This window comes from Ambystoma mexicanum, chromosome 12 (assembly GCF_040938575.1).
Source record: "Ambystoma mexicanum isolate Mex_15411 chromosome 12, UKY_AmexF1_1, whole genome shotgun sequence".
In the NCBI taxonomy this organism is placed as follows: Eukaryota; Metazoa; Chordata; class Amphibia; order Caudata; family Ambystomatidae; genus Ambystoma; species Ambystoma mexicanum.
Window position 1 is genome coordinate 226898424 of NC_090936.1, and position 23808 is coordinate 226922231.

General features: G+C 45.2%; 1 protein-coding gene across 1 annotated transcript in view; it reads right to left on the bottom strand.

Annotated features, from left to right (window-relative positions):
- The window catches only part of VWF (von Willebrand factor), a 1005270-nt gene that overhangs the window by 656351 nt on the left and 325111 nt on the right, over positions 1-23808 (bottom strand). The window contains exons 15-16 of the mRNA XM_069628335.1: positions 22814-23029; positions 11079-11319 (exon numbers count right to left, since the gene is read on the bottom strand). Of these exons, the coding sequence (XP_069484436.1) occupies positions 11079-11319; positions 22814-23029 (457 nt within the window). The remainder of the gene's footprint in view (positions 1-11078; positions 11320-22813; positions 23030-23808) is intronic.

Here is a 23808-nt window from a genome sequence, read left to right on the forward strand (position 1 = left end):
AGGCTCCCAATCCATGCATGTTTGTGTAATTCAGGAACCTATGCTGATTGAATGTGGTATGCTTGTGAACGTAAGTACGCTTAGGAAAATAAGTCTGGCCAAAACAAGATCTACCCGAATTTCTAGAGTATTGGAGTTCGATGACACCTTCAAACTTTGGAAAAATAACACACAAGAGAAGGTGACGAGTGCCGCTATTTAAAAACAAATGCTGGTGCAATGCGTTTGCAGTGAACACGTTGATGCTATAATTATAATTGGTTATTTATAAAGCGCTTAACACCGAAGTGGTTTCTAAGCGTGGACCTGTGTTGCTCTGCGTCGTCTTGCTACCAAGAAAAGCGCATTGCCACTGAGCTATACTGCTCGTATCATGACAAATTACATTACATTAGAGACTTAAGTTGAAGGCACAGCGTCTACCATCTCAAAATGAGAGCTAGATCTGTCAACCCTCTTGGGGAGACAACACAATCTTTCCATGTTGGTTGGCCCTGTGTATCACAGCAATCCTGCAAGTCTGATAACTAAAGCCAAGTGAATGCTATACTGGGTGCATCTGCCCTTCAAAAGGAAGGAGTAGAGGAATACAGGCACGTACCAAAGTTGATGTAAATCTATCCATTTATTTAATTCAACTGATGCAACTCACCCAAGAAACTGAAAATAATCCCAATGGATTTCATTTGAGTTGATTCATTGTCAAAGATGACATCTCTGTGATGTGGCCCATTACCAGAACTTGCATGAAAAATACAGAAAGAGAATAATTACTCTAAGCTTTTCAAAGAATAACCAGATGTTGATCTGGTGCAGACAAATCAAGAGGGCCCCAAGAGAATCATAGGAGATAAACATGTGCTCCCATAAACTCTGTATGGTGCTAATGGAATTAGTTCAGCTGGAAGGAGCACCTGCTGAATCCTGAATAATGAAAGCTTTGAGGTAAAAGACCCATTTCACAAGCCGCTCAAGCACAGGGAGGCAGTTCGGAAATGAATCTCTTGGGAGATGGAGTATACAGAAAGCAGACGAGGGGCAATTTGCACTTGTACACAAAACCTAGCAAATTATTCCACAGAAGGCCGTCAATTGGTAGATATTAAGAGAGTGTTACAAGGTGATGGCACAGAACTGGCAGATGATTCAACCACATTGGGACAAAGAAGATAGACTAATGAGCTGCAAGTCCTCAGGTGAAAGAAACAAAGGACAGTGTGTCTATGCTAGGGTGGCTTCTACGTCATTCCAATGGCTGTTTTTTTTCACTTCATTTTTGCCACCGATATTTTGCTGCAAAAACATCAATTTTTGGGGTGGGGGAGTTACCCCCAAGCCTCCTTTCCCAGCTATTTACAACCTAGTCCCCACACCTGCTACCCCCTTATATCCTTTTACAACCCCCCCCCATATTTTCCAATGAGTTTTTGCAGCAATAAACCGGCGGCCCAAACGCAGTGAAAAGAAAACTGGCAATGAATGAACGTTGTACCCTATGGAAGACTCAGTATTGTCTAATAAAAAGAGAAGATGGACCAGTGAAGTTTGTCACTGGATCTCTGGAACCACAAATCGGGGCTGATGAAGAAGCCAGAAGATGCCAGCACGTCCTGACAAAGACAGAGAGCTGATGAAGGAGGCAGTGAGAAGGCAGAGTGCCTGAGGAGAACCTGGAGGTGGTGGCACGACCCAGAGGGGGAGGACTGGGTGGTGCTCGAACAGCACTGAGATCGGTTCCGGGAGGGCTCTGCAGAGCCTCGTAAAGAAGACAGAAGTGAACAACCTAAGTGGTTGTGCAAGAAGAATGAACCTGACTACACAGGAAGAACCGGTGATGCCTACCCAATTCACAAGACGTCATAGGAATGGTGAAAGAGCCACGTGTGCGCCCAATTGGAAAGAGAATGTAGATTTCTAAGGGACTAATCATACCCGTCCCATTACAAGTAACTATTGGAAAGAGTTAAGATTACCAAGAGACTAATCATATTCGTCCCAGTATAAGTTGGAAGTAAAGTGAAGACTATCAGGGGATCAATCATACTCATCCAAGTATTTGTGAATATTGGAAAGAGAGTAGAGACTGCCAAGGGACCCGTAAGACTCACCCATGTAAAGAGGAATATGTTAAATGAAGTAAGGAACACCACGAAAGCCATCTGATATACTTCCAGAAAACTACTGAGATTCATAAAGAGACACCACAAGATTCAAAGAAGCAGCAGGAAGGAAACATGATTTCTGGAACAAGGGACATTGTTGTATAGAATACAAGGGGCAGCCTCGTAGATGACCTTACCAGAAGCCATCCCAAGACAGAACTGTTAAACTATTAAGGGTATAGAAGCCTGTCCAGGAAAAGAGATTCAGTCTCCTGGACCCTTCCTTTCTTTCAGTTTTCTTGAGTAGTGGTAAAACCAAAATGGGAATGTTTTTGACAGAGGACGGGCAGTTGATTTGGACAACCTCACAGATGGCCAGCACCCAAGTTAGTTTTTTGTTAGATAGAGAAAAAAACCTTATTACTAAGGAGAGACAGGCCATTTATTTATTATTTGAATAAACAAACCTGAATAAATGCCACCAACTGGGCCGTCTCCTTCTGGCGTACCACAATCCTCAATCAGAGGTTTTCAATTCCAGTGAAAAAGAGCCACACCCAGACCAGGTTTTCACACTGTCCACACAACATAGGCATCGGTACGAAATGGGTCATTCACCCCGTCAGAGATTATGCAGAGTATTTGGTGTTCTTGAGTACTAAAAGTGGAGACCGCGCGTTACCCTGATTTCATTCATACTCATACACTTTCCTGACTGTATGTTCTTACACACGAGTCCAGTTCTATAACAGGCTACTTCGGAGGTCACTATGCCTACTTCCGAAACTGTTGCTAGTTATTTTTAGGACAGAACATGTATTTCTTTTCGATCATATTGTGGGTGTGCGTGTTATTTGCAAGAGCAATGTGGGTGTGTGGTGGTCAATTATCATGCCCAGAAATGTGTGCTTTAATAGGGTGTTTGGGTTGGTTTTTCCAGAATGTCTCAGGCACTCGTGCATACGTGTTGTGCATTTGAAACCAAGATAGTCATTACATCAGGGGTGGGTAACACGCATGCCTCCAGATGTTTTGGACCACGACTCCCATAACCCCTCACCCTTGACTATGCTGGCTAGGGCTGATGGGAAGTGTACCGTTTAGAGAGACAGAGGGTGCAGACCCCTTCTTTACCTCATGAATTCAAGCATTGAAGGATGTTGCACACAGGAAATATCTTAGGTCACATAACGTCCTTAGCCAGGGCTCAGTCAGTGTGACCAACAAAGCCCTCACCATCAGTTGTTAGTTGCAACTGCAATAAAGGTTTTCCATTTAAAATCAAATAAAACTTCCTCTGCAATTGTACTGGGGCCTGATTGTGGCTGCCCATGGAGAGTGATTTGACTGGGGTGCATGGTGCAGTGATGATATTTTTCTGGGGGGACCCCATGAGGTACTTTCCCACAGGCCCTTTGTTCCAGATTATCATAAAGCCGTGCAAATTAATGGAGTGGAGAGAATATGCTTTTTTCATTTTTGCTGCTTCCAGAAATCATCAGTTCACCTTATTCTCAAAGGTGACTTGAGCATGTCTGTAGGGGCTGGACTGTAGCGGGGAAAATGTGCTGTCCGGGCCCCCTTGCAACATTTGTGTCGGGAGTGCACTCCGCGCACTAATGTCGACGTGAATGCATGACAGGCTCCCAGAAACCACGTGGTTGCTTTGTGCACATTTAACCGAGACAGGTCGTTAAAGGTCCCGCCTCAGTGAAATGACAGTAAAAAAAAAGCATTTTGTAATAATTAAGCATGTCGGCTTCCAATCAAGGTAAGTTCTTAGCTTTTATTGTCGTTTCCTTACAAGCTAGTGCATGAAACACCGGCGTCCCATCCAGCCAGTTACATCCTTCACCTTCCACCGCCAACGGCTCCTCCAAGAACTCTCATACAGCATTCCTCTCAACATTCCAGCAATCCATCGCAGGCACACATCATAACACATTTCTGAAATGCTAGTGCGACAGCCGCAGTTTAACCCGTGGTGTCATGCTTCTAACACAAACCATGACAAACTCAAAAATAACCCTGCCATGATTTGCACCTCACCTGCGTCTGTTCTGAACTGGCACATGGGGGACTCGTTTCTCAGCACTTTAAAGTGCATCCAATTTGTGATTCCAGGATGCGCTTTAAAATGCACAGAAATGCCCCCGTATTTGCACAAATGCGCAAAGGAGGAAAAAGGGCACCTGAATGAGTGCATCTAAGATGGCCTCTTTCAGAGGCCCTTCATAAATTGGGCTACCACTTCTTTTGGAGCAAGTGAGGAGATGTGCTTCCCGCAAAAAAATATGGCCCTTTGGCTTCATCTTGCCCACGTCTTTCATGGATTTTAAGGGCTTGTAGGGCACATGGCTCTAGATAAAGGGCTCACATATTCAACAAGTGCACTGTGCCAAACAATGCGACGTCCCCATATTCATGCAGTCTTGCATTTGTCATGTTGGCAGACATTCAGTTAACGGGGGTCCGGTTTATAGTTACCGGAGATCAGTATGAAAGCAATATGAACGTGTTTCAAGCCTCAAGGAAGGACACACTCAATAAGGAAGCAAGTGGTCCAGATGTAGTCACTAGTGTCCTTTGCTATGTCCTTTAGGTGAAGTCTTGTGGATCTCCATTTTCGTGCGCCATTTTGCGAGGCGCAGCAGGGGAATGGAGGTGACCGGCTGGAGTCTCCAGCCATGAGGTTGGATCGCGGCATCTCCCAACTGCCCCACTGGACACAGATTGAGAAGAGGCAGACTCTCGGGGCGTCTTGTGCACTCCTTGTGATGGGTGTCTCAGCCTTGTGAGGTACTGCCTGGACCCTCTGAAGGGGAACTGGAGGCGATCATCTGTTCTTGGGTTCAGGGGGTGGCTTTCACTTGCCTGGGGTGGCAGAGCATGTGCGTCTATGGGGCTTTGATGCTGAAGCTACACATGCATCAGAACTTTCTAGTAGCCCCATTCTCAGGTTTGGTTTTAGGCTTTGTGACAGGAACATTTTCTTGAGGTGGTCTTTGGTGGGCCTGAGCCCCTATCCTTTGTCTCCGTGGGCGGTAGGATAGCTCAGTGGCAACCTGCTTGCCTTGGAAGCAAGACAACACCGAGCAGCATGGGTTTTAACCCCGGTCCCGCATGGAAGAGGATGGACTCTGGCATGAAGAGCTATATAAAAGCCCAATGTATTACTTACTCATGTCCCACTCCTTCATGCCCTTCCATATCTTCTTGCATACTGATTTCTACAGCATCGCTCACTGCCCAGTTGAATGAGGGCAACACGAGTGGGTCGTGCCCCAATTTACAGAACTGGTGCGTGAGAGACTTTCTCACAGGGGTATGTCAGAGATGTTCTTCACATTATTCACATGGGTATTTTCAGTGCTTGAACCCTCCTCCTCATTGACACATACATTCTTATGTAGATGTGCCTGGATGCTGTCCTGTGGGGGGGATATCCACAGATTATTGCACAGAATATTTTCCAGCAGCAAAGGAGGGGGAATGAATTCAAAGATGGCCACCGGACAAAACAGAGATATTCCAGAGATACGAACACTCTCTGGGTAACGGAGCAGGAAGGAATTGGGACAGAAAGCTAGTGAGCATTTGGTTGGTTATTCTCGGTGGCTGAACCACGTAGATGGGGCCAGATGGGGATTGACGGGATTCTGTCGGCCTGCCGTAGACATGCTAGATGTTCAACCCCTCTGAGGACCTGAGGCAGAAGGAGTCGGAACAGGCGGAGGCTAGGGAAGGCACGGCTTCTTGCGTTATTTCTCCTTTTGGGCGCAGGCCTAGGAGAGCCGATAGACTGAGAACGGGAGGAGTATGCTGCAGAGCGGGAGGATTGGGTTTTCAAGTTGGTGGTATCTGAGTGGGACATTTGGAGGGGAACAGGTGGATGTTACAGGAAGGTAGTATGTGGCTGAGGGTTGGAATAAACCGTATATTCCTTTCGTTTCAAGGGATGGAAGATGGGCCTGAGACGCTACTGGTCAGAGATTAAGGCAGAGTAGGTGGTTAGCTATGGTTGTGAATGTGGCGGGTTGGGAACAGGGGTATTCAACGTATCATGATTTAATGATTTGGAATGTTTTTAGGGCTTTGCTTGAGGCCGTGTTACGTCAGACAGGAAAATGTGAGGGTTTCGAGGTCGATTCATTAGCATTTCCAATTAGGAGCGAGACAATACTACCAAAGCATTGTCTCTAAACAGCATTCTCATTCGCAGGTGGAACAATGTTGCAATTTCTAAATACCCAGGCATTATCTCAGAGTATTTTCTAGCAACAACGGAGGGGGAATGAATTCCAAGATGGCCACCGGACAAAATAGAGCTGACCGAATTGAGCCTATTAGAGTCCACCTTTTCCAGCCCTGCACTAACCCCAGGACACAGGTGCAGACCCCACAACGTGCCCACCCCTGACAGAGGAAACAGAGCCCTATAAAAACCCATAGTCAAAAAAGAGTTTTGAGAGAAGGCTGGCGAGGAGAGAAGGAGACTGGGGTTTTGAAAATGTTATGGAGGAGGAGGTAGGAGAATATCAGAAGGTGATTAGAGAAAGCCAGGGGGACGTAGGCAGAATATCAGGAGGTGTGTGGAGAAGGTCAGGAGGCGGTGAAAGAACATCAGAAGCTGGCTCTAGAGAATAGAGAGGAGGTGGGGAGAAAATAGGAAGTGATTGAAGAACGTTAGGAGGCAATGGAGTGACATTAGAAGGTGGTAGAAGATTCTGAGGATAAGGTCAGAAAACATCAGGAAGTGGTGGGAGGATACATACATAGAGGCAGAAAAGGACAATATTATGGAGCCTGGTTGGCACTAGGTGGGTTTCAGAGCCAGGATGCGGAACGGACGCATGGAAGGGAGCTTACGTGAGGATCAAAGAGCAAAGGAGGGGACCAGGACCCTGGGAAGTAGGGATAAACAGGTCTAGGGAAAAGTGGAGAACCTGTACCATGCCTCTGTCTAACACCAGGTATCCAACTCCTCCAAGCACCTGAGATGCCTAAGGGGGGCAGGGGTGGAGTCCCCAAGCCAGGAGACACCAGGGAGAAGGGTGGAAACCCTAAAACAAGAAAGGTGGTGACAAGGCATGTAGGAAACCTTCAAACCAGGAAGACAGAAACAAAGTGCAGGAAAGCCTGAAGCCTGAAGCTATTGAGACAAAGTGTGAAGAACCTTCAAGCCAGGGAGACAGAGAAAAGGGGCGCAGGGAACCCTTTAGCACAAGAAGAAAAAGAAGGACACGGGAAACACATGCCCTGAGGCTCAGACAGCCAAACCAAAAGGGACCCTTAGAGGCACCTCAGAGACCTGAAATAGATCCCTCGGGAGAATCAAGAGACTGGGCAGTGAGCCTAAATCCAGGAATGGTTTAGCCTCATGTATCGAGAGCCCCACAGACTCCTGAGTTACCTATTCCCCATGTATTATTTTGGCCCATCCTGTGTAAGTGTATCCCCAAATAATCATAGCAGTTGCCTATATATTCTGCCATGATATACTCCTTGATCCCCGTCACCCTCATGACAGGGACAATGTGTATCTGTTCAGTTTGCGAATAATCTTTTTTGTAGAAATGTCATTATTTGTGTACTCTTTTTATGGATTTCTTAACTCTGAATATACATGTATATCTATTGATTCATTGATCGACAGATGATCTATCATTATGATATGATATGATATAATGCGCTTAATACCCAGAGGTTTCCAAGCGCAGACCCTGTGTTTCTGTGTGTCGTCTTGCTTCCAAGGCGAGCATGTTGCCGCTGAGCTATCCTCAGGTTCAGTAACTCCGCCTCCGTTCGAGTGCTTATCTGAGACTGGTTGTTTGTCAATGTGGCCAGCTCACTTAAATGTCAAGTAAGGGAGTGACTGCCTGAACTTTGCACAATTAGGTCAGAATGAACAATCTTTCAAAACCTGTAAACAATCTTCAAACGATTCAATATGAGCCCTTATGTTCAGTAACTATTTTAGTGTTTTGATTTTTGGTGATATTCCTGACAGTAAGACCTATGTCCTTGTGAACTCAAGTTTTTCCCCCCACACATTTCCTAAATCTTTTGTTTCTTTGGCAGATTAAACACAAGCCCCTAATTACCCGTGAGAGCTGTGTTGCTCTTTTAGAAATAGTAAAGATCAAAATCCCCACACAGCCATTAGGGCTGTCAACAGAATTTTAAAAGCTTTGGGGCTTAGCGAAAATGGTTATGTTATGGACTGCTTAGTTGGCAACCTTGAATCTGAGCAATGATGGGCAATTGATGGATTGATAGCTTGATGCAGTTGCATCATGGCAGCATGCATGTCTAATTCATCATGGCAGCATGTATGTCTAATTCATCATGGCAGCATGCATGTCTAATTCAGAAACTCACCCAGGAGCACAGTAGCGGCAGAAGGGAAGGTTGCTTTCCTATTACATACAAGAACTACACAAAAGGGCTCCATAATCGAGGAAAGCAGGTCACAGATGTCTTGACAAATAAAATATACAGCGGTACAGCAAAATCAAGAAAAAAATGGCGGAAAATGAACACTGAGGAGTCACACATGCCTTCTCTTACGGGAATCACCCATAAAAACCAATTACAAAATAACGAGGTCAAAAACGCTGAATATTTATTTTATTTTATTTTCATTTATTTTATTTTAGTATTTGTAGAGCGCCCTACAGCCCAGAGGCAACGAGGCACTATAAGGAGATTTAAAGAAGGCTTGCTTGAGGGTTACAGTAAGCGGCCCCAGAAGGTATACTTAGGTAGATTCAGTTACAGGGTTGATCAAATCGATTTTTGTTGCACTTTAAGCAAAAAATTGATGGGGTTGTGGTAAGGGAATACAATAGGAAGGTGGAGGTTATGCAGGGGGTCTCTCGGTGCATTTTATTGTCTTTAGTGCAAAGAAACGAAACATTTTCGAAATTTGACCAAAGAAAACTCTGCCTTTTCAGCCTCGTTATTTTAAATTCGGTATTTCAACGTAGAGCCTTGTCTTACAGCTACTCACATGGGCCTGTGCAGTGAGCTAATACACCTGGATCCCAACACAGACACTGCGATCGACCTCTCTCCGTATTGGAAGTAACTGGTCTGCTAGGAACCATTGCGCACGTCACTTTCTTGTGGGTAGGAAACAAACAAGTTGCAGCATAAAAGTGGTAAGAACGACTGCAGCGGTCGGAGCGGTCGGGAGCGGTGCTCCCCTACCTCTTCTAATTAAGCTTTACCGTTCCTATACTTTTATTTTAAAAAGAAACTTTTCCGGAATGGTTTGGTTTTAAAATAAAAGTGTAGGAAGCAGTTGAAACTTGCACTTTCAGTGCAGTGCGCTGGACGTTGCTGTAAAAAGCAGGTTCATGTGTTTTGGGGTTTGTATGTGCATGGGAGGGGGTATGGCGGTGGGTTTTGTGGGGAGCGGTGCGGGCCAGTAGGGAACACAGTTCCACTACTTCTATTCTTGCACTTCGACCACCGAGAACGAGGGGCGATTGTAGAGAAAAGGGGAACAAGTACACATAGAGAGGACCACATATTAAAAGATGAAAAGAAGAGTCAAATGGAAAGCAAAAGCGAGAGAATGAGAACAGCCAAAGAAGGAAGAGTCCCAAGTGAATTAGCTAACACAAAGAGGGAAGAGGGGGCGGGGGCGCATTTATATATTTATTGGACGTGTTGTTCAGTACTGGCCCTACCCAGAGGGTACTCATTTCATTTTCAAATTAAACGTTCATTGTATTTTTATGGCTTTAAATTTAGCGAACTGGATCTGTCTGCTGAGGGATAACTTCATTGTACAGCACTTTGTTTCTTTTTTTGTATGAGGACACTTTAAAGAACTCTAAAGAAAGAAACCGCTGCCTTCTACGCTGTCACTGTACACCCGCACCAAACATCTCTTAATACAGATAGCTGGTGAGCCAGGATGCCACTGTCACTAGTGAATTTCTCAGTGAAAATCTACTTGGGGTGGATGGCCCAGTGGCCCTGGTTGCCGCCATGAATTTCCCCAGTGGGCCAGTGCGCCAGCAAGGACCTGCTGTCTACTAGCTCTTGCAGTTTCTAGCAGGCCACTGATTACTTCACAAAACTAAAGTTGGGCACGGGTCTGTACATTTCTGGGTCTGTATATGCCAGGAAAGCGGCGAGATTCGGATCCCATGGCCTTCCCCTTTCATCGCTTTGGCACCAGTCTCTACAGAAGAGTCCCTCTTTGCTGTTTAAATCCAACAGCCCTAAAGCAGCAGTCTGGTAACTATAGAGGACCAGATGGACAACGAATCCCATGATCCCTCACCGTTGACCATGCTGTCTAGATCTGATGGGAGTTGTAGTCCATCTGGAAAGTCAAAGGTTGCAGACCCCAGATCTACCTTATTCAGAGCAAAAACTGTTATGGGGCCGGAGCCAACCCGAACGTACAAACACTTTCACAAATATATATATATAGTGTGATCAAGCGCTCTGCGAGCGCGAACCGCGTTATCTTTTACTTTCCCCTTGTGCTCTACTTTTGCTGTGTTTGCACAAATAAACTTCGCAAGTTATTTCATATTGGCTGTTTCATTCAATTTGTGTCGTCCTCTCGTAACCCTGAGTGCGGTCCGCCGGCTCCCTGCCAGTTCCTGTTAGCTCTAGAGTTGTGTACAGAGTTGAGCTATACAATAAACACACAAGCAATAAATACAAAAAGACCACACATTAGAATATGCAGCAGAGAAGCAACGCTGTTAAAATATAAAAGGATTAAATATTTGTATTTGAAAAGCACCCTTCTGAAGCCATGATTTTAACGCTTTCCTAAATTTCAAGTAATCTGGTATTTTACGCATATCAACCCGGAGTGAATTCCAGTGCGTGATAGCAGCACTAGGGGAGGATATTTTCTCTATTGTTATTATTGACACATTTGACCATCCAGAGCTTGCAAATTCCTTCCTCGCGTTTCCATTCATAGATCGATCTCATACGTACCACATGGTGTAGTGATTGGCGAACACGTCGTCCGGTTGGAATAGCTCGCCGTCATAGTAGCAGGAGCATTGGGTCTTTGTGACGCACTCCCCACGCTCGTTGATGTAGAGGCCGGGGGGGCAGTAGCACCCTTCCAAGCAGACGTCGCTGCACTCCACTTCGGGGACAGATAGCGACCGGCAGGTTTTGTTGCAAGGAGTTCCGCACTGCTGGTAGACCTGCCCTTCGGCGCAAGTGATCGCTGAAAGGACAGATGTACAAAAGGAAATGAGCAGGGCCTTCAATGGCTTCCTCCCACAGTTGTCTTCAATTTTCTACACTCATGATCATTCATTTTCCTTATTCACTTGACAACTTAATGCCTGAAATGTGCCCGTTTTTTGGCTGCGTTTATTCTATACTGGTCTGGACTGATTATTATACTAAAGGCCCTCACCTGACCTAGAACTCTTAGTCAGTAGTGTGAGATAAGTGAGTTGGGTCTAGGGTGGGAAATAATCACTAGAACATTTTTTTAAGTGTTTGTATATGTGAAATGTTGTGTTTTCTTTTGGTTTTAGAAATGAACTGAGATTATATTGTGTGATTATGAAATTAAATGTGATTTATTTTGTTACCACTGAAAGAGGAATGTAATGCTGGGATTCCTCCATTTTGATCTAATTTGTTAATTTCGGTCCCTAAATACTGCAAAAATGGATTTACTACATTCCTACCTTTCTTTCCTATGAATTCTGAGTTAGGACATGACGTTCTGAGACAAAACCAGTGGTCGAAGTGGGCGGGAGCGGTGCTCCTCTACTTTTTTTAATTAAGTTTTACTGTTCCGATACTTTTATTTTGAAAAGAAACCGTTACGGAATGGTTTCGTTTTAAAATAAAAATGTAGGAAGTAGTTGAAACGTGCACTTCAGTGCACTGCACAGAACGCTCCCTTAAACAGCAGGCGCATTTGTTTAGGGGTTTGTGTTGCGCGTCGCAGGGGGTGTGGTGATGGGGTCTGTGAGAAGCGGGGGCAGGCCAGCAGGGAACATAGTTCCACTGCCTCTTTTCATACACTTCGACCACTGGTCAAGACCTAGAATCAGTGTTATACTTGTAATAGGTAACTTTAGTTGGCGTTATAGTTCATTTCTTGCGACAGAATATGAACTACATACTGCCAAAAGACTTATGGGCCATATGCATGCATCAGTGATCATGAGATTCTGCGTCACACTGCCTCTGTGGTAATCTCATTGGCATTTTAGGTCAGCAGCAGTATCCCCTTTGCTCTTTTTATTTTTAAACAGGAGATGCCCCCTCTATATCTCGCACCTACCTTCCCTTCCCCGACCATGTCGTCTCCTTACCCCCTGTTTTAACCAATGGCATTCACACTGGGGTAGAGTGGCCCAATTAAGCAATATTGCCTGGAGATGTGGGCAATACGGGTTATGAGCCCGCAAATTTGACTTATGGGCCCCAGTTAAGTGAGGTTGCAGAAAATGTGCTACATTTGCATAAGAACCCATGTTACCCAACTACTCCGGGCATTGTTGGTATTATCACCCAGTCGGTTGCTAGGCAGCAAAGTGTTTGCACGCTGCCCATCTGCCTTCTTCCCTGTCCCTGTGTTGTCACATTCATGCAGCGAAAAGAAAGAATGGACTTCACTCCCTCGGTGGCCGACTGCTCTTGCACGGTGGATGAGGGCATGATGTCCATTCTTCCATTCTGCGGCAAGGAGGCACGATGACGGCTGAGCGGGGAAAGGAAGAGGGCCGACAGCAGCAGCTAAGAGAGGATGAGTGCCTGGTGAGCGGGCAGGCCTTAGAAGCTGCAGTGCCCTGGGAAGCAAATCAATAAGTTGTCACCCCTGAGCGCCCCTAGTCATGCGGCAAGGTGGGGCGCCACATTTTTCAATAGGCATGGCAGGCGCCCTATTGTTATTAAATGCTCTCCGCTACTGAGAGTGCAGCAGATATAATTTCAATAGGACACCTGCTGCGCCTTCTCGCACTAGGCCAGCTCGGTGGAGACCGTCAAAGACTCCACCAAGCTGGCATGGACGTGGTCTAATGGCAGGGTGCCCTGGGCAGCCACACAGCCTGCCCTGCCCTAAGGCCGGCTCTGCCTGGTGAGCAAAGTGGCAGGCCCAGCTGCAGAAGTGCAGGGGCACATTTCAACATGATGGTGCCCCCCCCAAGCTTAGAGCGCATATAACCTGCAGCACCCGTGGGGTGAATACATTATACTAGAACCAAATACTATGTTAATAGCCACCGATTATCACAAAACGGCCAACCATCAGGGAGCAGAAAAACAAAATGCCAACTGACATTATCACATTGTCTCTTAACACTGGTTCCTCCACATCAGTACTTTGCTGACAAAGAAGAATGTATAGCTTTTCAGTGGGCATTTAGTGTTTCAGTGACCTGCTGGCTGGCCATCTTATGATAATCGGCTGCTACTAACACCTGGGTGCATTTCTTTACTTTAAATGTACACTTTAAAGTGCTCACCTGACAAGCTTCATGTGCTGGATCCCTTCTGGTCATCACTTTCAAGTGACAGCCTGAAGCGTCTCAGCAAATGAAGCTTGGAAGGCAAGCACTGAAAAGTGAACATTTAAAGCCCCAAAACGAAAATAGAGAAACAAATCTATTGCCTTATTTCAAGACTGCTGAGTGGCAAACTGTGGGCATATGCATGGGTACCCCTGAGGCTTGAGGTCTCTTTCATTTAAAAAGGTTGAAAGGCCTTGATCCCGCCCCTGGTGGTGTGGGCATAGTTACCTGTAAGGAGGGGACTGGCCGAGTAGATGGAAATTGATTTCACTCAGCTAACTGGAACGTTGCCATAATGGCGATATGTGCCTGTAAACTCTCGTTCTTGATAGGCTGAGAGAAATCCAATGTTTTACTCTTGATGCTAATAGCGAGTGAGTACCTGGTTGCGCAAGTCAGGTAACTTGGTTATTTCATTACTATTTCAGAGTTTGGACCAGTAGTCCCAACGGCTTGATGGGCATTCCGTAACGCATGAACTGTGTGCGAGAGCTTGTGTCCCTTAGCACCCTCCCAGTTTCTGCATGTCAAAGTATGGCCTTCAGCGGGGCAACAAGGATAACATTTTGGATTTTGGGTGGGGTGGGGGCTAACCCTTCAAATGTTGGGAGAAGCACTAACTTCGGAGACTGTGGGGGGAGGGGCAAAATTATGTGTGTGGAGGCATCTAACTTCTTTACACATTCTAATGAGACTATTCTGGTGATGCTTCAATGTTACAAGCAGTTAACCCTCCCTTAACGTCTGAAACCACACACTTAAAGAATGGTGTTAAAATGAGCCCTCCGACCTTTCCAATCACTTCCCTGTCATGCAAGTACTAACCCCACATCTCGATTTTAATTGACTAAAAATGAATGCAGGTTAGTAATTGCAGGGCCTTTGTTAACAGCGAAGCAGAGGCACCGTTGAACGCCTTTGTCCTGTTCTGTCAAGCCACAGCTCTGTAGGTCAGCCAGGTCAAGTCAACATAACCCAACATTTCTGGGGAGGGCCGGGGACTAGAGCCCCAGCTGTTCAATGGTGTTGCGCCACTGAGAGCCTTGCTGTTTGTTCTTAGTACACAGTAAGGACGGGCAACCCAAAGCAAATGTCTGAGGTCGCCCTAATCATAGTCATTAACTTTCAGCTGTGTCAAACATTGAGCTTTTAATTCAAGTTGTTGATTTGCTTCAAAATGAGGAGTACGTAATAGGTAGTGAAGCTGCATATTTAAACATTTCCAGGTGGTTATTAGTGGTCGAAGTGGATGGGAGCGGTTGGGAGCGGAGTGCCTCTACTTTTTTTAACTATGTTTTGCCATTCCTATAGTTTCATTTTAAAAAGAAACTGCTCCAGAATAGTTTCGTTTTAAAATAAAAGTGTAGGAAGAAGTTGAAACTTGCACTTTCCCCACACTGCACTGAAGGTTCCCTTAATCAGCAGGCACATGTGTTTGGGGGTTTGTATTGCACGTGTGAATGGGCGTGGGCGTGGCGATGGGGTTTGTGGGGAACAGGGGCAGGTCAGCGCAGAACAGAGTTCCACTACTTCTTTTCGTACACTTCGACCACTGGTTATTTCACTGATTTCCTAAAACAAAGTTACTCTTTTTTTTTGTTTTTATCACAGAGCATTTTCCTATGGATGAGAGTCCAGCCTGTTGAATTTGTTGCAACGGATTCAGGGGTTTTGGGAGTGTGGAATAGCTAGTTTGGGGCTGGGCTTGGAGCGCAGGTTTAGGGAGTTTTAGAATATTTGTAAAAGGTAAGAACGGTTTACAGGAAGTCATGCCCAAATCAACGGAAGGAGTAAATATAGTGATGGGAGAAAAGATATATTTCACATCTTGTAAGGAATTTCAAATCAAAATATAATAATGTATTTTTGGCTTGCATCACACAATATAAATAATTGCCATGCCTAATAGAAAGAAAATGCATATGTTATCAATTGCAAAGTACTGTAATCAGCAAATACCTAAATCTATGCATAGAAACTATCATTAGATCATTATTTCAACACTTCATTCAGATAACAAAACCGTGAAAAAGGCAATAAAATAATTCGAAACGACTATAAAGAAATGTATTACCATGGCCACTTTGGGAAAAATCAAAATGTCGTATTTGTTAGGGATCCAAACGACCTGCTCGTCCTGGGTCTGTGGGAATCTTTTATGTTTATGAATACAAGCGGTGCACCCCACTGGGGTCCCTCAACCCTGACACGCGCTCTGCATTAGAAGAACATCTACAATGAAGCAGCCTGGGCTTTCTGCTATTAGCAACGAAAAAGAACACATTGTTAGAATGTCCCTCAGCGTGACAGCAGGGGGCGTTAGAAACTAAGTCATAACACTTTAGACGGAACTCCTTTGCACGGCGAAAACTGCAAAGCAAATCACCTGCGATTCTGAAGAGGGTGCTACGACAGTAAGCACCAATATCCTGTTCCTTTCACGGTCTGTACTGGGCGATAGCTCCCCGGGGCCTGAGTTGATGAGTTTTCCTGGATAGTTAGCACATGGTGCAGCCCGTGGAATGGAGTATTATTGCAATTAGCACCTTGAGGCCAACCACCAAGGTGTTATTAGTGTGTTAGAAGAAAAATAAAATGGCCGCCGCAAGTGTGCATGGGGGTGGGGGGGCATACACCTATGTCAAACAAATGCCTGCTGTGGAAATGGAAGGCTGGGCTCCGTGAGGGACTTCTCTTACATGTCCATGTAGTATGTGGCATGTGCTGTCAGGCGGCAGGAAGCCGGAGGCTGAATGAGGAGAGGCTACGTGTGTACTTGCCAAATGAATGCCACTTTTTCATATTGCTCTGATGCACTTCAACGCCATGTCCATCATCTACAAAGCTTTTATTCAAATGAATATAGCTCAGTTTGAAAGCCTCTGTTCCAGGTTTTGGAACCCTATCCAATCCACGTGCGATTCTGGGTTGTGGATCCATGTGGCTGTTGCATTCTGGTTGCTGAATTCCATCCTTGGGGCCAGTATATCGCGGAGGGATCTTAACAGCCTCCAGTTGTACCCAGTTGCAGTCAGCCGCACCCTATGCTTGTGCTGGAGCTGGAAGAGTGTGCATAAACTGACCTCCACCGGCTGCAGATGTCGAGCTGCTGGATTTTACCAGCACTGTCAGTACTGGGGATCCGCTCCTCTCAGGGGTGGACTGGGAACCTAAAGAGGCCCTGGAAATCATTTTCAACGTGGCCACATATTACGCATTTTCAGCAAGCCTGGCCCTTTTCCTATGAAAAAATGTGGAAATAGCACACAAGAGAGGCCCAGGGTGCAGAGGCCTGCCGGGAAATCTCCAGAGTTCCCTATAGGCCAGTCCACCCTTTGCTCCTCTGGTCTATTGTGATCCAGCACTTCCTGAATACAGAAAGCTTTATTTTCTGTGCTGCACCAACATCCTGATTTCTCTTTGGTTACTTGCTACCGGTTGTATGCGATATAATCGATGGCAATAAAATCGAGGGGGAGTCGATTATTTTTTTAAAGGCAATAAACACCCTCCTCAGCATATTTTAGGGCTGGTGCCATTACATACATAAACTTCAATCCTAGAATATTTGGGGAAATTGTTGGACAATGTCTTAAAAAAAATCGAGCCACCCTGCCCTTGCATCACACTGCTTGTTTAGTGCACTCACTTTGAAGTCTTTGCTTTGGTTTTACCGACCCCCCCAGCTTATAGTGATTTTGTGATCCCGCAAAATGCAGCGAAAACGGCCGTTTTGCGCAAAATGCTGCAAAAACGGTTGTTTTGTGCAAAAACAGCATCTTTAAAAAAACATTTTTTTAAAGTAATCTGCATAAATTACTGTTTAAAAAAAAATAATACTCAGGGTGCCAGGTTCTCTACTTTTCTTTTACACAAGAAATGAAATGCGCTAACACATCTCATCATTTGCGCCCAAAAAAAGTGCAGCCCAATCCACAAGGAACACATGAATGGGCACTTTTTATATGCGCGCCCATTCAGATGGCCTTTTTCACCTCCTTGATCAAATAAAGTGGTGTTTCTGTCAATTTAAAAGCGCATCCCTCATTTCCAAACAAGATGCACTTTTAAATGTGCAGAAATTGTAGGCAACCCAAGGCGCACGGGATGTGGGGCTGCCACTGCACGACAGGGTCTTTCCTGACCCTGTCATGCATTTCTTTTAAGGTATGAACCGCTGCTGTCTCGCTTGCATTTCTGTTCCTCAAACAGGTTACAAATGCATTTTTTGGGTCACATTTTACAGCGGCAGGCACCTGGAGGGCCTGTCGCTGTGAAAGGCGCTGGGAGCTTGCAGAACACTGTCGGGAGAGCGATTCTATTCAAAGTACTGCCCATTTTGATGACAAAAATCTATCGAATGTTACAATTTGACCTATTTCGACTAGTACAATTCGATCGATTTTTATAAATACTGAACATGTGTTGCGGGGGCGTCACCCGCTCCCCATGTTCAGTATTTTTGGTCCAGGGTGGTTGCAGAAGTGTTTTCCCCTTATTCCTCAAAATTGTAGGCGGGGACAGAAAAAAAAAAGAAAATAACAAAAAAGGGACCTTGCGGAGTCGGATCCGACCCGCGTTAGAGGGACGGATCTGGCACCGCAGGGTTGCAAGGGAAGCGGCAGTAACCAAGCAGTTAAGTATGGGAGGGGTTGGGGCTGTGGTGAAAGATACATTTTGGGTTTTTTGGCTGAAGTGCAAATCAATTTGCAGTGAAATTGACTACGGTCAATTCCGCCGCAAATAATTACACTTCGGTCAAACAACCCAGAACACCATTGAAGGCAGCTGGCCACTGTACAATTTGCACTACAGCTCAAGCCTGTGGAAATTCGCCGGTCACCTTTGAGAATAAGGTGACCTGCTCATTTCCAAAAATGGGTTGTCTAAAAATAGCATATCCTCTGTTCTTTTTTTAAATGCTCCATTATTTGAGGAACTGGGTCAAAATCTATCCACATTAAAAAAAATAAAAAAATGGTTACACTATGAGAGAGAGAGAGAGAGAGAGAGAGAGAGAGAGAGACAGAGAGAGAGAGAGAGAGAGAGTGATGGGTGAGATGTGAAGTGATAGGCAAGAAAGCAGAGGGAGAGCAGTGGGTCAGAGGAGGAAGCGCTGCACAAGAGAGCAGAGGAAGCAGTGATGCGTTGGGCCAGAAATCTGAGAGCGAGCAGAGGTACAGAAAGTAAAGGGAGCGTGTGGTCAGTGAGCCAGAAAGCAGAGAGGAAGGGGTTGGCCAGAAAGAGGCAGTGAGCTGCAGATTGGGAAAAAGGATGAGGGAAGAGTGCGATAGAATGGGAGAAAGGATGCAAGGAATTGTAGAGTGTAAGGTGTGAGTTGGGAGTATGATTTGGAGAAGTGGCAGGGGCTGGGCAGTGAAAATGGTGACTTTACAGTGTGACATAGCACATGAGTATTTGTATGACAGAGGGAGAGGTTAAGGAATGTAAGTTGTGATGGCAAGTTGGTGAGATGTGTGTTGGTGAGAGAGGTGTGTGGTTGTTTGGGGGATTGGAGAACATAGAAGGGGAATATTTTCAGCATCACAATTGATAATGATCAATGTAGTTAATACTATTAAATAGGCATGAACATTAAACCAGAAATGTAGCCAAATCAAACACTGTTCTGCCAAGCCAGAGACATCTGGGACTCTTCCTATTAAATTAATACAAAAGATACATAATAATGATGCCCTGGCTCTCTTGTAACCTTGCACTCTGCCTATTTCCAGCAATGTGGCAATCTTACACCCTCCAGTTAATACAAAATGTCCCGCAAAAATGCTGCTATAAATAAAGGTTTGTACCGCAAAATGTGCCATTTCATGCCGCAAAATGTGCCATTTCATGCCGCAAAATCCTGGAAGGTCTGGTTTTAGGTTTTTCTACCTTCCAGGCTTGGCTTGTTCCTGGCAGAATATTAAGCTTTTTTTTCTCTACGCTGGATTCTCTGTCATGGTACTTGTTGGCCTGCAACTCCAATGAATTCAGTGTATTTGCAGTAACCAATACGTGCCTTGAACTCGCTGGTTCTTCCAATGACTCTTTGTGGCTGGAATTCACTGCATTCTTCAGTGACTCCTTATGGCTGGAATTCACTGCATTCGTCAGTGACTCCTTATGTTTGGAATTCACTGCATTCGTCAGTGACTCCTCATGGTTGGAATTCACTGCATTTTTCAGTGACTCCTCATGGTTGGAATTCACTGCATTCGTCAGTGACTCCTTATGGTTGGAATTCACTGCATTTGTCAGTGACTCTGTGCTTTAAACTGTTTCTTCCAGTGACTCTGTGCCTTGAACACAATTTTCTTTGGTAACCCTTTAGTGACTCTTCCAAGTATCCGCTATAATGACCGTGTCCCACCCTCTCTTTCAACTCACTAGTCTTGAACTCACTTTTCCCTCAAATCACTACATTTCTTGAACTCACTTCCCCCATTTACTCATCTATATATTCACTTAGTTGGCCTCAAACCCTCCGTGCTTTCAACTCATTGTTTTCTGCTAAGCCTTCTCAGGCATTCCTTTATTTTCTGAGGATTCTTGAGTCGAGCAGTGTGTTTTCTGTGCCTCTATACCCGATGTTCACTTGTTTATTCTTTTGCCTTTTCAAAAGGGTTTAGAGCTAGCAAGTCTCCATCATTTTTGCAAATAGGAAATTGTTATGCAGGTGTAAAAGAAATGGATTCCTATGAAATCTGCTATGCTTTTGCACCAATTCAAGACCAGGTGGATTCCATGGGAGTACATTCCTCCATGCCGCCTGTAAACCATAATTTGCAGGCAGTGCTTATTTCTACACAAAATGGAGAGGAGAACTGAAGTGTTAAGAGCAATACGGCCCGTTTTACTTTTTAGACGTCCACTCCATCTTTCTAATGATTAAAATTGCGTGGAGGAGCCAACAGCGCGTAGGTGCTAACGTTAGTGGTCCCCTGCATGCAGTTGACATGTTTTGGAAAACGGCCCCGTGCGACTCCTCGGTTGGGCAATGGTCAAGGTCAGATGAGGGGAAGACTTCTATTGCATCTGCCCAGTCCACTGAAGCAGTCTCTGCGCTCTTGTGATCAGGTGAGAATGATGGCCTCTTTACCCTGGCCAAGCTACGGCCATTCTGTCACCTGTTGTGAAGGTGAACCTGCTGGCATTTATCCAAAGGGTTTCCCCGAGCTACCTAGAGTGGGATACAGAGTTTTTGCTGCAAAAGAATTAATCGAAGTAGATTTGTCAAATTCTTTTCATCTGATTTTGCTGCAAATATTTTTGGGGGGTGGGTTTAGGAGAATAATTAATGTAGGGGATTTAAGGTGGTGGTGCGGGCGGGAGGGTCTCCCCCGCATATATATGCTGCAAAATCATGCTGTAAAAAAGTATTTGGCTAAATCTACTTTGATGAAAAAGATTCAACCAGATCACAGAGAACCACCTGGAGTCACCTTACCATATCAGCACAGTTCGCCTTTTGATTAATTCTTGTTATCCAGTATTTCATTTCGATTTCTGTTTCTTTCTTTCCTTAACTACTGCCAGCACTAGACCCCTTCTGTAGGTAACTTCAGCTTTCTCCCTACAAGAAATCAACTTGACGTGCACTAAGCGACTCATCCAGTGCTTTCCAGTGATCCCAGACAGCAGGACTACTGGCTTTTTTCATAGGGTGACCAGACGTCCCAGTTTTCCTGGGACATTCCACGGAAATCGCCCTCCATCCTGGGGTCCCGGGAGTTTTTTTAATTTTATAAGCCCTGTCCCGGGATTGGAAGGGTGGGTGGCTACAGTCCCGGTTTTTGCCGGGACCCGATTTCGAGATCGGGATATCGGGCCTGGAGCGGCTCTTCCTGCGCGTGATTTCCTCCTCCTTCCCCAGCAGGTCTTCTCCAATGAGAGAGTGTGCCTGTGAGCACACACACATACACCCCAAAAGGCCAGCGACATAGAACTTTAGTCCTATTTCTATGTCTATGACCAGTCCCGTTTTTTGTTTTTTTTAAATCTGGTCACCCTATTTTTGTAACGCCAAAGGATACAAATCTTAAGCTTAAGCACTAGCATCACTTTATGTCATTAAACCTTTCACTTCCAGGACTGCAATTCTTTCCTGTGGAAATTAGGATGTGCAAGCGTTTAGGTGTGTGCATGCGGGCATGGGCACATATATGTCCTCAGGACAATGAAAGAGTTAACATTTTCTGTAAACTTATAGACAGTGCTTAAAGTGGGCCGGGGCCTGCCGGGGCTGTGCCCCGGCAGTCTCCAAAAAAAAGAACTGAGCCGGGGCCCTGCCCGGGCCCCCGTCCTACAGCAACATTGGCGGGAACCGCGGGATGCATTATCCCGTTGCGGCCGCAGCCACGACGGGAGATGCGCCTGCAATGAAGTCAGGTGAGCTGACTGAAGTGGCAGCCAGTCACAGCGACGCTGTGACTGAAGTGTCAGCCAGTCAGAGCGACGCTGTGACTGGCTGCCACTTCTGTCAGTCATAGTAACTGCGTCTGGTGATCCCTCGCGCGAGAGGTCATCAGAGGCAGTTACTGTCCCTTTGTTTCCCCAGGTCGCCTTTAACGGCGAACCTGGGGATTTCTCGACATATTTCGAGGTTTATAAAAGATGGCTTTGAAAGTAACTACGGACAATTTTGTCCGTAGTCAAAGCTTTATAAAAGATGGCTTGAATTGTGTGCTTTCAAAGCCATCTTTTATAAACCCGAAATGTTTAAAAAAGATGGCCTGAAAACTAGTCAAACCGTAGGGTATGCACACAAATATATATAAATGTTATATATTTGTGTGCGTACCTTACTATGGTTTGTGTACTTTGCAAGCCATCTTTTATAAAAGTAGAAATATGTTACATATTTCTGTTTAGAAAAGATGGCTTGCATAGTACACAAATCATAGAAAGGTACGCACACAAATATATAACATGTATATATATTTGTGTGTGTACCCTACGGTTTGCGTACTTTTTAGGCCACGCCCCTCCCACAAGCCACGCCCCCAAATGAGCCCCCCCCCTCGATTTCGTACCCCACTTAAAGCCCTGCTTATAGAATCACAAAAAGCTCGCAAAGATATGTGGCAAGTCGCACAATGCTAACCTCTGATTTAATAATTAGATATTTGTTGCAATTTATCACACTGTTAGATGTGGAATTAGAGTTTAACCGTTAACACTTACAGCATAAATCTGGCCCCCGCCAGTCAATCAGGACGCCTTTCCTTGCACAGGCCATGGCATAGGTAGAAACCGCAGAGCACACGCACTCCTTCCCATCGGAGCACGAGCACGCATCGTAGTGGCAGTTCTTCAAATATGGCGAAGGGTTGACTGCGTGATGGCAAGGCTGGAATTTGGCGGACATGAGGGAGGAGCACACATCCTCGGCAAACCTCGCTGAAAGGGGAGACAGGTCATTAATTAGTGTATGATGTTGGGACACGTGAAGCGTCCTTTTTCTGAAAAACGCATATGCTCGCTTAATATCAGTGTCAGGAATTTTGCAGTCAGAGTGTCCAAAATCATTTTCCAAAACACTATTACAGAGGAGCTAATTTGCCCATTGCATCAATTGGTGAACATGTGTAGGTCAAGGTCTTAAATTATGTTACATTTGACTCCACTAGTGAATGGGGTGGAGTTTGAGCTGCTGAGGCCCATCAAGTTGAAAGACAAAATGGCTGCCGTCTAGACAGTAAATTTCTCGTAATCCTTTTACATTCAACAAGTGTCGAACAGAAGAGAATTTCCAAAGTATGACATGGAAAATGAATTGCTCTTAAGTAGGAGCTCAACCTCCATTAATTGCAGTACATATTTTTAAATAAATCATATTTTTGCTTCTGTCTCCTAATGCTTTGTTCTCCAAACAGGTGGCAAAACTATGATTGACATATGGAAATGTTCAGGGTAAGGCGCAGAGTATCCAAGCAAAGCTCAATACGAGTTCCAGCTGAGTGCCCAACTTAAAATCACTGTACACAAGAGAGCCTCCTAATTTACCTCCTACCCCACCCTTTAGGTGCATAATGCCTGGGGGAGACAGGTGGGATTTAAAAACACCTAAAGAGAATGTATAGTAAACACTCTAAGTGGGTGGCAATTGTTTTATAAAACCGAGAGCTTCGTGTAGTCTCTCGCAGCACTTCAAAGCGATTGCTGACACATTTTACTCA